Source organism: Centroberyx gerrardi, unplaced genomic scaffold (assembly GCF_048128805.1).
Source record: "Centroberyx gerrardi isolate f3 unplaced genomic scaffold, fCenGer3.hap1.cur.20231027 Scaffold_573, whole genome shotgun sequence".
In the NCBI taxonomy this organism is placed as follows: domain Eukaryota; kingdom Metazoa; phylum Chordata; class Actinopteri; order Beryciformes; family Berycidae; genus Centroberyx; species Centroberyx gerrardi.
The window spans coordinates 5001-18010 of NW_027605394.1; the positions used below are offsets into that span (position 1 = coordinate 5001).

Sequence of the window (13010 nt, forward strand, 5' to 3'; positions counted from 1 at the left end):
CTGGAACAAAGAGTCACCTACTGACAAAATGATTCATGGTATAAAATGTCACTTTTTAAAGGAGAATTGAAGTCCTTGGTTGAACAGATGAAAACCAGACTGGATCAGACTGGATCCTTCATACTGCAGAGCTGCTGAATGTTGAACTTAAGGTGTTTTTATTTTTCAGACTGAATATACAGTCTAGCATTCCTCTGCTCTGAACAGTGTTCATTTGTCAATGAAGAGTAAATATTTTGTCCATTGACAATATTTAGCAAGTGGAAAACTCGCACATCTAAAAGAGAAAAGCAGCAGAATAAACAATGGAAGAAACTCCAGCACTCACCAGCATCAGCAACACCTTTTATTACAGAGCAACGTTTCGATCCAGCAGGACCTTCGTCATTCGGGTCTTAAATAGATAAAGCTCCGCCCCTCTCTGTGTCCTCAGCTGTCTTTACCCTACATCAGTAGGGTAAAGAGTCAATCAATACAATATCTTATGGAATCCAATAGTCAAAACTGCAACAAATTATTCCAGTAAGTGCATATTAAATACAGAACTATACACAGTGTGTATACTGGGATTTGTAACGGGACATCGGTCGTACTTTACTTTCATAAATCATTACAGAGGTCTAATCTAGCAACACAGAGGAGGAGACTCCATTCTTGCTGCAGCATCACATGCCACGGTGTCTCGTTCAGTCTGTGCGGTGATAGTTTGTAATGTATCCAACACACTTCTCTCTGGTTTAAGATCTTCTCTACATCCCCACCTCTGTCTGGTGGGTTCACCTCTATACCACAGAACCTGAGTGATGAGATGTCATGTTTACTGAAGTGAACTCCACTGGGTGTTCTCTCTCATTTCTCCTGATAGAGCTCTTATGTTCACTTATTCTCTGTTTTAGAGGACAAGACGTTTTCCCAATGTATCCCAAACCACAAAGACACTTTATCATACAGATGACATGAGAAGTAAAGCATGCTATTACATCATTAACTGGAAATCTTTTTCCAGTATGAGGATGACAGAAGTGTTCACATTTGATCATGTTGTTGCATTGTGCACATCCTCTGCATTACAGAGAGAGCGTAAACGAGTTTGACTTCCTAGGTTTGCTGTTGGCATCGATCTGTCCCTTAAGTTTGAATGCAGAGAAGTTGATAAAGTCCAGACAGTCTTATCTGTTTCTACAGAGGAACCAGTCTGAGGAACCAGTCTGAGGAACCAGTCTGAGGAGTCAGCTGCTGAACTCTGAATCACTGAATTACTCCTCTATACTACAGCTCAGTACTAGTAGAAATACGATCGGTACAGAAACAGATGGGACATAAATTAACATTTATGGCTTTAATTTTTTATGTGAAATCTAAAATCAGTAGTCATGACCTGTGACCTTGAAATGGACTAAAGTAGATGCTGCTGCTTGCCTTTGTAGAGCAGTATGGCTATAGTCCAGTACCAGTACTACAGTATCAGTACTATAGTCCAGTACCAGTACTACAGTCCAGTACCAGTACTACAGTATCAGTACTCCAGTACCAGTACTATAGTCCAGTACCAGTACTTTACTGATCAGGTTTGGTTCAGCAGCAGAAACCAAAACCAAACAGCAGTACACTGCTACCAAACCATACTGGATCAAACTGACCAAACTGGATCAAACCGACCAAACTGGACCAACTGGACCAAACTGGACCAAACTGACCAAACTGGATCAAACCGACCAAACTGGACCAAACTGACCAAACTGGACCAAACTGACCAAACTGGACCAAATTGACCAAACTGGATCAAACCGACCAACTGACCAAACTGGATCAAACCGACCAAACTGGACCAAACTGACCAAACTGGACCAAACTGACCAAACTGACCAAACTGGATCAAACCGACCAAACTGACCAAACTGGATCAAACCGACCAAACTGGACCAAACTGACCAAACTGGACCAAACTGACCAAACTGACCAAACTGACCAAACTGGACCAAACCGACCAAACTGGACCAAATTGACCAAACTGGATCAAACTGACCAAACTGGACCAAACTGACCAACTGGACCAAACTGACCAAACTGACCAAACTGACCAAACTGGACCAAACCGACCAAACTGGACCAAATTGACCAAACTGGATCAAACTGACCAAACTGGACCAAACTGACCAAACTGGATCAAACTGACCAAACTGGACCAAACCGACCAAACTGAACCAAATTGACCAACTGGACCAAACTGACCAAACTGGACCAAACCGACCAAACTGGACCAAACCGACCAAACTGGACCAAATTGACCAAACTGGATCAAACTGACCAAACTGGACCAAACTGACCAAACTGGATCAAACCGACCAAACTGGATCAAACCGACCAAACTGGACCAAACCGACCAAACTGGATCAAACCGACCAAACTGGACCAACCGACCAAACTGGATCAAACCGACCAAACTGACCAAACTGACCAAACTGGACCAAACTAACCAAACTGGATCAAACTTGACCAAACTGGATCAAACTGGGACAAATTGGGACCAAACCCACTGAACCCACTGTACTGTTCCCCGGCAGTGCGGAGGATCCCAGCGTGCCGGAGGTTTCGGTCCGGACCGACCCGTCGCCCCCCGAGCCGGCGGGCGAAGACGCCGCGCTGCAGGAAGTCATCGATCAGCTGACACTGGTAGGTCGACTGTCTGCTCAGGAACTCTGGAGCAGATTTTACATGTTGGGACACGTCACATGTCACCATGACAGGATCATGTGACAGCAACATGCCAGGGGCTGAGCCACGAACTGTTAGCTAACGGTTAGGATTAGGCAACTAAAATAACTTTAGCTGAAGGAAAACGTCCCTAAAACACAAACTCTGTTCAAAACAACTGTTGGTGATGGACTGCACTCCTGAGTCCAGTTAGTAGCTTGGTGTATTTTTCTTCTTCGTGGATAACCGGCCAAACGTAGACCTCCAGATATTTCCAGCAGCTGAGTTTGATATCAGAAAATGTTTCAGCGATCTAAAACATCAGCGGTAAAGGTGTATTTTCTCTCTCTCCTTTCTCGGGCTCAAATCACTGCGGGTATAAAAAATCTATTCCTGTCTTGACCTGACGAAGACGAGGCTCATCAGGCTGAAATGTGTCCGACAGTTTTTAACTCTTCAAATGTGAAAAAAGGCTTTTAACTTTTCTCAGACCCTCTTTGTTTTTTTCATTTGGTTTCTGTTGCTCTGTCATCTGATTTCTCACCGTTTCTTTTTTCCTCCCTGCTTCTTGTGTTTTTATCTTTCTTATGGAAATGCAAATCAACTAGACCTGAACCAGGTTTTTGAAGCTGTTTCTGTTGTTTCAGGCTCTCTGACGAGTCGCCGGACGCCGACCAAGCTGAGTTTGCTGATCATGTCTCCGTCACATCGTCTCGTCTCATGTGGTTTTCACTGCAGAGCTGCAGCTGGTTTACAGGCAGCGGCCCTGACTTACTGTGGATAAGACATATTTATATATCTGATGTTTTTTCTATTGATATGGTTCACTCGGTTCTGCTTTTGCATGTTTATTTATGTCCACTTTATTAATTCAGTACTTTATTTTGCTTGATATAATTGTATTTGAATGCTGAAGACAATGAAACGTTTAATAAATTGAGCTGAAGTTTGAAATAACTGCTGCTTCATGCTAGATCATTTTCTTAAACGCATTAAAATAATCAATATCAACTGTTTTGTACATAGTGAGTTAAACTTTATCATACAACAGGCAGTTTCAGCCAAGCAATCTGATTGGTCAAAGATGCTTTCCAATTGTATTGATAATTTCTATATCGCACAGCTATCTCTCTATTCTCAAAACTAGAATTGGTTGCTATGGCAACTGTAACTGTAACGGTAACCAGGGAACCAATTAGAGATGTTTCTAGATTTGCGTGTTTTGTCTTCTCATCACTGCACTTCACTGAACGACTTTCCTGCTGCAAGCTGACTGAAACAGAGAAGAAGTAAACTGTTATGATGTCATGTATAATATCCATTATTCTGTTTTATACAGTAATGCTACAGTAACCAATACAAACACCAGTGTGAGGTAGATACATTTTTGCAGTTATGTGCTGTCATATAGCATGTTAATTATATATATATATATATATATATAAACAATAAATAATTTGGATTGTGCTTCAAAAAGGTTTGGTGCAGTGGCTCTCAAACTGGGGTTTGGGGACCTCCTGGGGTTCTTGATGGGTTTCCAGCTGGTCCCAGCAAACTGATGAATTGTTAAACTTCAACATTATTTCATTTACCAGAAGTGAACACAGTTAGAGAATGCAGCAGAATGACTACTGATCAGTTTCTCTGTTCTCTCTCTACCTGCAACACAGACAGTCAGGGAGTTCTGGACAACATCATCTAACAATAAAAATATTCTCAGATTTGGGTCCGAGAGACAAAATCTCATCAGATGGGGGTCTGTGGCTCTAATGTGGACTAGATTAGGGTCCTTGATATGAAAAAGGTTGAGAATCACTGATGTAATTAACTAGAATGTATCCCAATTAAAGTATTTGTAAGAGTAACTATTGTAACAGGTTTCACTCTCAACACTATTATCTCAGTTCTACACTAAAGTTCCACACTAAACCAACAACAAAGATACAACAAAAGCAGATTGCGAAAAATCGCAAAATTTGACATTTTTAGAGCAGAAGACCAGATGCAGATGACTTGAGAGATTAAAATGATGAAAGAATTTTGACTCTAGGCCAAGCCATTTTCGAGAACCTCAAAGTTTAATACAACAGAGGTCTATGGGAATTAATGCAGCTGAAGTTAAAATATTCACCAAAATTACACATTTACAGATAAATAGCTGAAATACTAATCACATGATTGTTATCAAGTTTCTAAAATGACATTTATTGTGAACTTAAGGTAAAATATAATAATAATGTTAGTCAGCTAGGTCAGTAATGAATGCAGTGTGTGGATGAATGAAGTGTGTGTGATGCGTGCAAACAAAACACAAAACCCTAACCCATCGAGCTGGTGGAGGCCTGGGAGGAAGAGAAGAGAAAAAGGTTAACAAGGAAGCCACAACTACCCAGGTGCAGGTAGTTTCCTGACGCCCTCTCCAACCCCGCCCACTGGCTCCTGAGCCAGGAAGCCAAACCAACCTCACAAGCAGAGGGCAGAGAGAGGGATGTCACAAAACTTAAAAACATCACAACAATTTAACTGTTGGGGATACAATTCTGAAAAAAATCACACATCAACCTGCTTTTCTCGAGTGTATTGTCAAATATTTTGGTGAAATTTGTTTAAAAATTAGATGAAATAGAAAATGTTGTGCATACAGCACTAATTACAGTAAGATAATGAATATCACTGCGGACTCACCGTTTGACCGATCTGAACACCCTTTGACACACTTGATATCTACCATCTAGAGAATGTCTGTGTCAATTTTGGTAGCATATGAATGAAGACTTGTGGAGATATAGATGTTAATTGATTTTGAAAAATAAAGAGTGACGGACTGAATTGACCATAGGTTGCAGTGAGGCAAACTTTTGTCACAATTCAGTGGATGTGCTGAAAAAATTTCAGCTCTGTAGGGCGTACGGGTGATTTATTTAGATTTTTTGAATTTTGGAATGTGAAATGTCTAGAAATTTAGATTTGTTGTAATAAGCCACACCCACTTTAATCAATCATTACCAAATTTTATGCATCGACTGAGTCATGACCCTAGATTGTGCAAACCGAATTTCGTACGAATCCATGTAGCCGATTACGAGATATAAACTTTTCACATTTGTGGCGCTCCCTAGTGGCAGAATATCCCAAGACTGTGTAGCGAAGCTCGGACCTAGCATCCGAACACGTGCACCAAGTTTGGTTAAAATCGCTTAAGCCAATTTTGATTTATGAGCGTTTACGTAAAATTGAACTTAAAGACAGGTCTAAAAATGTATAATTTCAAAACGGATTGACGTATCGAAATTTTAGATCAGCGAAGTCCGTAGATGATCCTGACAAAGTTTTGGGACGATTGGCCCAACGGTTTCTGACGAGTTGTCGAAAATAGGATTTTGAGAAAATTGAGAAATAGTCGCAAAATGTGATATTTTTAGAGCAGAAGACCATTGGAGCAAAGATGCAGATGAATTGAGAGATTAAAATGATGAAAGAATTTTGACTCTAAGCCAAGTCGTTTTCAAGATAATTGCAAAAACGTAAACTTGATTGTTACAGCGCCACCTTGAGGTCAATGAGTGTCATTTTATGTGCCTGAGTAGTGGGTGGAATTTGCAACCCACTTGCCAATTTTGGTGACTTTTGGTCTTATGGTTTTTGCTGTACGAACACTTTTAGCGGAGAAAAATAAGAAGAAGAAGAAGAAGAAGAAAAAGAAGAAGAAGAAGAAGAAGAAGAAGAAGAACAAAGAAGAAGAAGAAGAATGAGAACAAAAACAATAGGGCTCCAGCAGCGAGCTTTGCTGCTTGGACCCCTAACTACAGTCTTCTGGGACTAAATCTGCTGAGTCTGATGTGTTTCTGCTGCAGTCTGCTGCCCCCTGCTGGCACTGATGTGGTAAAGCAAACCACCAACATGAATGAGGTAATGGTGACAGTAGCAGTAGTAATAGTATTAGTAGTAGTGGTGATCAGAGATGGGCAGTATTTTAATCAAATGTATTTGAAATACATATTTAATAACTTTTGTGTATTTTGTATTTGGCTGGAGTTCAAAAGAAAATGTAATTTATATGAAGATACTTTGGAAGCAGTACTTTAGAATAGATCAGATTTGGCTTTGACTGCAGCCTGCAGCAGGCAGCAGGCAGCATGCTGCAAGCTGCAGGCTGCATGCTGCAGGCTGCAGGCTGCCGGCTGCCGGCTGCGGTCTTTACACAGCTGCAGCTGCATGGGGAGGCAGGTCAGTTTATATCATGACCAGCAATTGTTGGGTAGTGATCGTCATGAAAATTAATACTTCTCAAAACTAATTGAAAACACTGAATTTTCTCCCTGTGTGTTTGTCTATGTAGGCCTGTGTGTGTGTGTGTGTGTGTGTGTGTGTGTGTGTGTGTGTGTGGCAAATATCAAGCAATATGCTTGGTGGCTTGAACTGAATGCAGTTTCTTTCATCCTCATGGCGTTGAGCTGCATTGAGCTGTTCCAGGTGGGACTCCCAGTCAGTTCTATGGATCACGATGTCGTCAAGATAGGTGGCAGCATACTTTCTGTGGGGTTGCAGGATCCAGTCCATCATCTGCTGGAATGTCGCAGGCACCATGGACGGCAAACAGAAGGACACACAACTGATAGAGCCCGTCCAGGTCTTCTCCGTCTTCTCCTTGACCTGGTCTGTCAGGCGGACCTGCCAGTTCCCCTTATTGAGGTTGAGGGTGCTGATGAACCGGGCGGGGCCTAATTTCTCTATGAGCTCATCCACCCGGGGCGTTGGGTAAGCATCGATCTGGGAGATTTTATTTTCCTAAAATCATTACAAATCGGGGGAGAACCATCTGGTTTGGGCACCCTAACAATCGGACTGGACCATGAGCTGTGACACTCCTCAATGACCCCAAGTTTCTATCATCTCCCATCCTGGGTCACGGCTCGTTGGGCCTCGGGGTGCCAGAGGGTCTCAGCTTTCCGGGTTCCGTCACAATATCATGGGCCGACATCTGTCCTGCCGGGACACTCAGAGAATACATCCTGGTCTTGCCCCACAAGCTCTTGCAGGTCCTTCCTCTGGCTGGGGGATAGTTGTGGGTCCATTTCAACCTTGGATGGTTCCTGGGGAGGCACTCAAACCACGTGTCAACAAACTGACTTGGTAAATCTGAGTGTTGCAGTCCTGGCTGTCTTACTTTGTAATTCACAGGCCCTAACCCCACTTCATAAGGCCCATGCCATTTTTGCACTTTTGCACATTCTGGAATTTTTGCACATTCTGGAATTTTTGCACATTTTGGAATTTGCACTCTTACTTGGACCATCACCTCATCTCCTGGCCAAAATTCTTGTACACCTGTTATATTCTCACCTGGGCTTGGTGCATGTGTTCCCACACCATGGGAGATGCTTTGGGCTATCAGGTCCACATGTTCCACCACTGACCAATAGGGTGACGGCTGCTCCTCCCAGGCCTCCTTAGTGAGATCCAGCACTCCTCTGGGCCGGCGGGCGTACAGCAGCTCAAACGGGGAGAACCCTGTGGAACTCATCTTTCCAATAGAAAGCAGCACATAAGGAAGCAACTGGTCAGTCTCAATCATTTTCCTTTTGTTTTAGGGTCTGATTGAACTGTTCAACTCGCCCTGTTTCGGGGTGATAGACGGAAGTCCGTAACTGTCTTACTTTCAACTTTTTGCACATCTCCCACAAGAAAATGGATTGGAAATGAAGCACGACCCTTGATCTGTGAGATCTCCTCTGCAGTGCCTAAAGGAGGAATACTTCCTCTGCTACTTCTGCTTCAGGTTAACAGGTGGCATAATCTAGGATGATAAGTATCTGTGACCTCAGCTAGACTTGGGCAGAGGTCGAACAATGTCCAGACCAGTTCGGCTGAAAAAGGTCTCGATTATGGGTGGAATGAGGTAGGTACGGTAGAAACTTTGGTCTGGCTTTGTGACATTCTGCACAGTGTTGGCAATACTCTGATCTGCTCTCTTTACTTCTGGCCAGTAAAACCACTTGAGAATTCATTCTGTTCTCCACCCCTAACTGAGCTCCCAGTAGGTGTGAACGTACAGGACTTTAGAAATGTACGGCTTTGGAGCCAGTAGTTGTTCCACCACTTCATCTCTCATTTTCACCCTGTACAATATCCCCTTTTTCACCGCAAAGTGAGGATATGACAGTTCAGGTTGTCTTCTACCACCTTCACGTCTCGTCCGGCCTGCTGCAGGTTTGGGTTCTGGAGTTGAGCGCTCGTAAACCGCCCAGAGGAGCTCGTCGCCGGAGCCTCAGCTTGTGGAAACTCGCGCTGGTCGATACCTCGTCTAAAGCTGCCACACTTCAACACGTGCTGTGGGATACTCTCTGGTGTCTCCACACACGACTGGGATCTTCTGTCGCTGGATCTTGTCTACAAACTCCAGGCGGATTAAACTGGTTCGGCTTCCTGAGTCCACCACTGCCTCAGTATCTTCTTGTCCCACCTTCGCTGGGACAAAAATATCTTCTTGGGCCCAACCCAAGTCTGGTAGAGTCTGATAGAGTCTGGTAGAGTCTGATAGAGTCTGGTAGAGTCTAGTAGAGTCTGGTAGAGAGTGAATCCGGTCTGTTTATCAAAATATTTGCTGCATTTTTTCCCACTTTGAAATAAAAGGAACGTACAGCACATCTCACATAAGAAACATCATTCTCAGTTTTTACAGTCATTTCTACTTTCATCACGTCTCTTTTCATTAACTGAGACTGAGGAACCAAACAAAACTGAGTTTGGACGACAGATAAGAACAAGTTTGATTCTACCTAATGAAACAGAAGCCAAACATTTAGCTTTAGTTTAGAAGTTGGGTTCAGATGTCACCAGTCATCAGGTTTCCTCTCCTGTTTATTTTTCTTTTGTCAGGCTCTGAATGGAACTTGTGTCTTAAAAGAAGAGAAACGCTTGACTGGAACAACAGAACCTGACCTGAGCTGACAGAACGGGTTGACAAAGGCAGGAAGGAAGAGACACGGTCATTATGTGGAGAGAGAGAGAGAGAGAGAGAGAGAGAGAGAGAGAGAGAGAGAGAGAGAGAGAGAGAGTCAGTCAGAAGGAAAAACATCCCTCCATCAGAAGGGAGTCTGAACTGAACTGAAGCTTATCTGTAAGTTCAGAAGTCCAGCAAGTTGTGGTTCATAGCTGGCAGGCTGAATGGTTAACAGGCTGGTTAACAGGCTGGCTGACCGGCTGGTTTGCTGGCTGGTTTGCTGGCTGGCTGACTGACTGTAGTGTTGCTGAACTACAGGCTCAGAGGTTGAAGGTCGAAGGTCGATGACCCACAATCCCCGGCGGCAGGGACCTGCTACATGTTTCCATGTGGAGAGAGAGGAGTTCAGACAGCATCCAACATGAGCTGACACTGACACTCCATGGTTGGCAATCACTTTGTTACCTTTGTTCCTTATAGTAATAATAATAATTATTATTATTATTATTATTATTACTAATACAATTTGCAGTGCAGTCGGAGGAGCAGAGGCAGTTGAGCCGGTGTGAAGCTGCACAGATAACGTTTCTCCTCCCACTCTGTCAGCAGCAGATAAGACAGACAGTCAGGCAGAGAGACAGGCAGGCAGGCAGAGAGACAGACAGACAGGCAGGCAGGCAGGCAGAGAGACAGACAGACAGGCAGGCAGGCAGGCAGAGAGACAGACAGAGAGACAGGCAGGCAGAGAGACAGGCAGAGAGACAGACAGACAGGCAGGCAGGCAGGCAGAGAGACAGACAGAGAGACAGACAGACAGGCAGGCAGGCAGGCAGAGAGACAGACAGACAGGCAGGCAGGCAGGCAGAGAGACAGACAGAGAGACAGGCAGGCAGAGAGACAGGCAGAGAGACAGACAGACAGGCAGGCAGGCAGGCAGAGAGACAGGCAGAGAGACAGACAGACAGGCAGGCAGGCAGGCAGAGAGACAGACAGAGAGACAGGCAGGCAGAGAGACAGGCAGAGAGACAGACAGACAGGCAGGCAGGCAGGCAGAGAGACAGGCAGAGAGACAGACAGACAGGCAGGCAGGCAGGCAGAGAGACAGACAGAGAGACAGGCAGGCAGAGAGACAGGCAGAAAGACAGACAGACAGGCAGGCAGACAGGCAGGCAGGCAGGCAGAGAGACAGGCAGGCAGGCAGAGAGACAGGCAGAGAGACAGGCAGAGAGACAGGCAGGCAGGCAGAGAGACAGACAGGCAGGCAGAGAGACAGACAGGCAGGCAGAGAGACAGACAGGCTGCTGACAGACGGACAGGCAGGCAGACGGACGACAGGCTGCTGACAAAAGTGAGTTTCTCAGTTTTTTGGTTTTTGTTTGTTTTTGTTTTCTCTCTGCTGTCGGCTGCTGGGTGAGTCTGAGTCTGACAGGCTGGGATTCTTCATTTGTTTTTATTTTTATTAAGCTTTCAATTTCTATGTCAATTTCAATTTTGGGTTTGGCAGTTTTAGTTTTTATTTTATTTTATTATTTTTCCTACAAATGTTTAGTTTTAGTTTAGTTTTTCTCTAGTTTCAGTTGTAGTTTTAGTATTTTTAAAGGTGTAATGACAGCAGAACTGAACTTTGTGTAACAGGGTTTTTGTTTTTTTAAACAGGTTTTGCATTAGATAATACAATCAATAATCATACATTCCTTTAAAGATGGATTTCCATTAATTTTTCAATCCATCCTCCACTCTGCTGTTGGAAGTATTATATTATATTATATTATATTATATTGTATTGTATTGTATTATATTGTATTATATTATATTGTATTGTAATGTATTGTATTGTATTGTATTGTATTATATTATATTATATTATATTATATTATATTATATTATATTGTATTATATTGTATCATATTATATTATATTTTTTTTAACCAGCACACAAACAAAAAGACTAAAGAGGCTAAAAAGACTAAAACTAAAAACATTTAATGTATATTGTGAGTATATAAGAAGACAGTTTTAGTTGAGTTTTAGTTTTTCAACGCTTCACACAGTTTACAGCAGTTGTTTTTAACAGTTTCCTCTTAGTTGTAGTTTTCTATAAAAACCTTTTGCAGAATAATAAAAGTAAAGAGAAGCAGCAGTTTCTGACCTTTGACCCTGGACAGCAGGGAGCTGCTATCAGCGGAGTGTTTACTGACCAATCAGTGGATGTTAATGAGATGTTGTGAAAGCTGCTGTGATGTTTTGTTCCAAACTGAGAACGAAGTGAACGCCGGCAGGGAAAGTAAAACTTCCAGCTGATAGAATGAAGGTTTGGAGCCGTTTTAACTCTTGATCCACAGAAGAAAGACGTTTCTGAGTCAGAGCAGCTTTGTTTTCTCAAAACATTTTGGAACAAACTCCATCTGTAACTCAGCCAAACTGACTGATAACTGGACGTGATCGTCCTGTAATGGATTGACAGGCTGATAGGAGCCGATCATGTGAACGTGAATCACAGTGTCAATGTGCGTTATAAATAAATTATATCTACTGATTGGTGTTTAATCATCTGGCAGGAAGACAGCCGTTTGGTTCAGATCCAGTCAGTCAGCTCGTCAATACTGTTATCAGCTCTGTTAATCATTCATCACATACTTGGCGTGCCTGATAATATGAATACACTGCAAAAAATGACGAGCTGTCCAGTGATTTTCTCTTGTCTCCAGACCAATCAGCTTCTTTCATGATATTTTCAGTCAAATTCTGCTGGCAGATAATCTGCTGGTTTCAGTAAATTTCACTTGATTCAGCCAATATGATTTCTGTCAAGAAATCATCAGAAAACAATGAAGAAAATCTGTCTGTCATGTTTTGCAGTGTCGGCATTATGCAACAATTCCAGGTAACATAAAGGATATAATTATAATTAATCACTTTATAATGAATCATTTGGACTGAATTGCTCTTTAAACTGTTGATAAGAACGATACAGAAGTATTCACATATTCCTGTTCTACGTGGAAGGAAGGAAGGAAGGAAGGAAGGAAGGAGGAAAGGAGGGAAGGAGTCTGGAGGAAGTCTGCTGGTCTGAGGGAGAGAGGAGGAGAGGAGGAGGAGAGAGGAGGAGAGAGGAGGAGAGAGGAGGAGGAGAGAGGAGGAGAGAGGAGGAGAGAGGAGGAGGAGAGAGGAGGAGAGGAGGAGAGAGGAGGAGAGAGGAGGAGAGGAGGAGGAGAGAGGAGGAGGGGAGAGGAGAGAGGAGGAGAGGAGGCGAGAGGAGGAGAGAGGAGGAGAGAGGAGGAGAGAGGAGGAGAGGAGGAGGAGAGAGGAAGAGGAGAGAGGAGGAGAGAGGAGGAGAGAGGAGGAGAGGAGGAGGAGGAGAGAGGAAGAGGAG

General features: G+C 43.3%; 1 protein-coding gene across 1 annotated transcript in view; it reads left to right on the forward strand.

The window, feature by feature from the left end:
- LOC139931011 (VIP peptides-like) overlaps nt 1–3542 on the forward strand; it is a gene marked incomplete at its 5' end in the record, with an annotated part of 5642 nt that extends 2100 nt beyond the window's left edge. Inside the window, 2 exons of the mRNA XM_078282514.1 lie at nt 2565–2673; nt 3342–3542. Coding sequence (XP_078138640.1) covers nt 2565–2673; nt 3342–3350 — 118 coding nt within the window. The remainder of the gene's footprint in view (nt 1–2564; nt 2674–3341) is intronic.
- Between the last annotated feature and the right edge of the window lie 9468 nt (nt 3543–13010).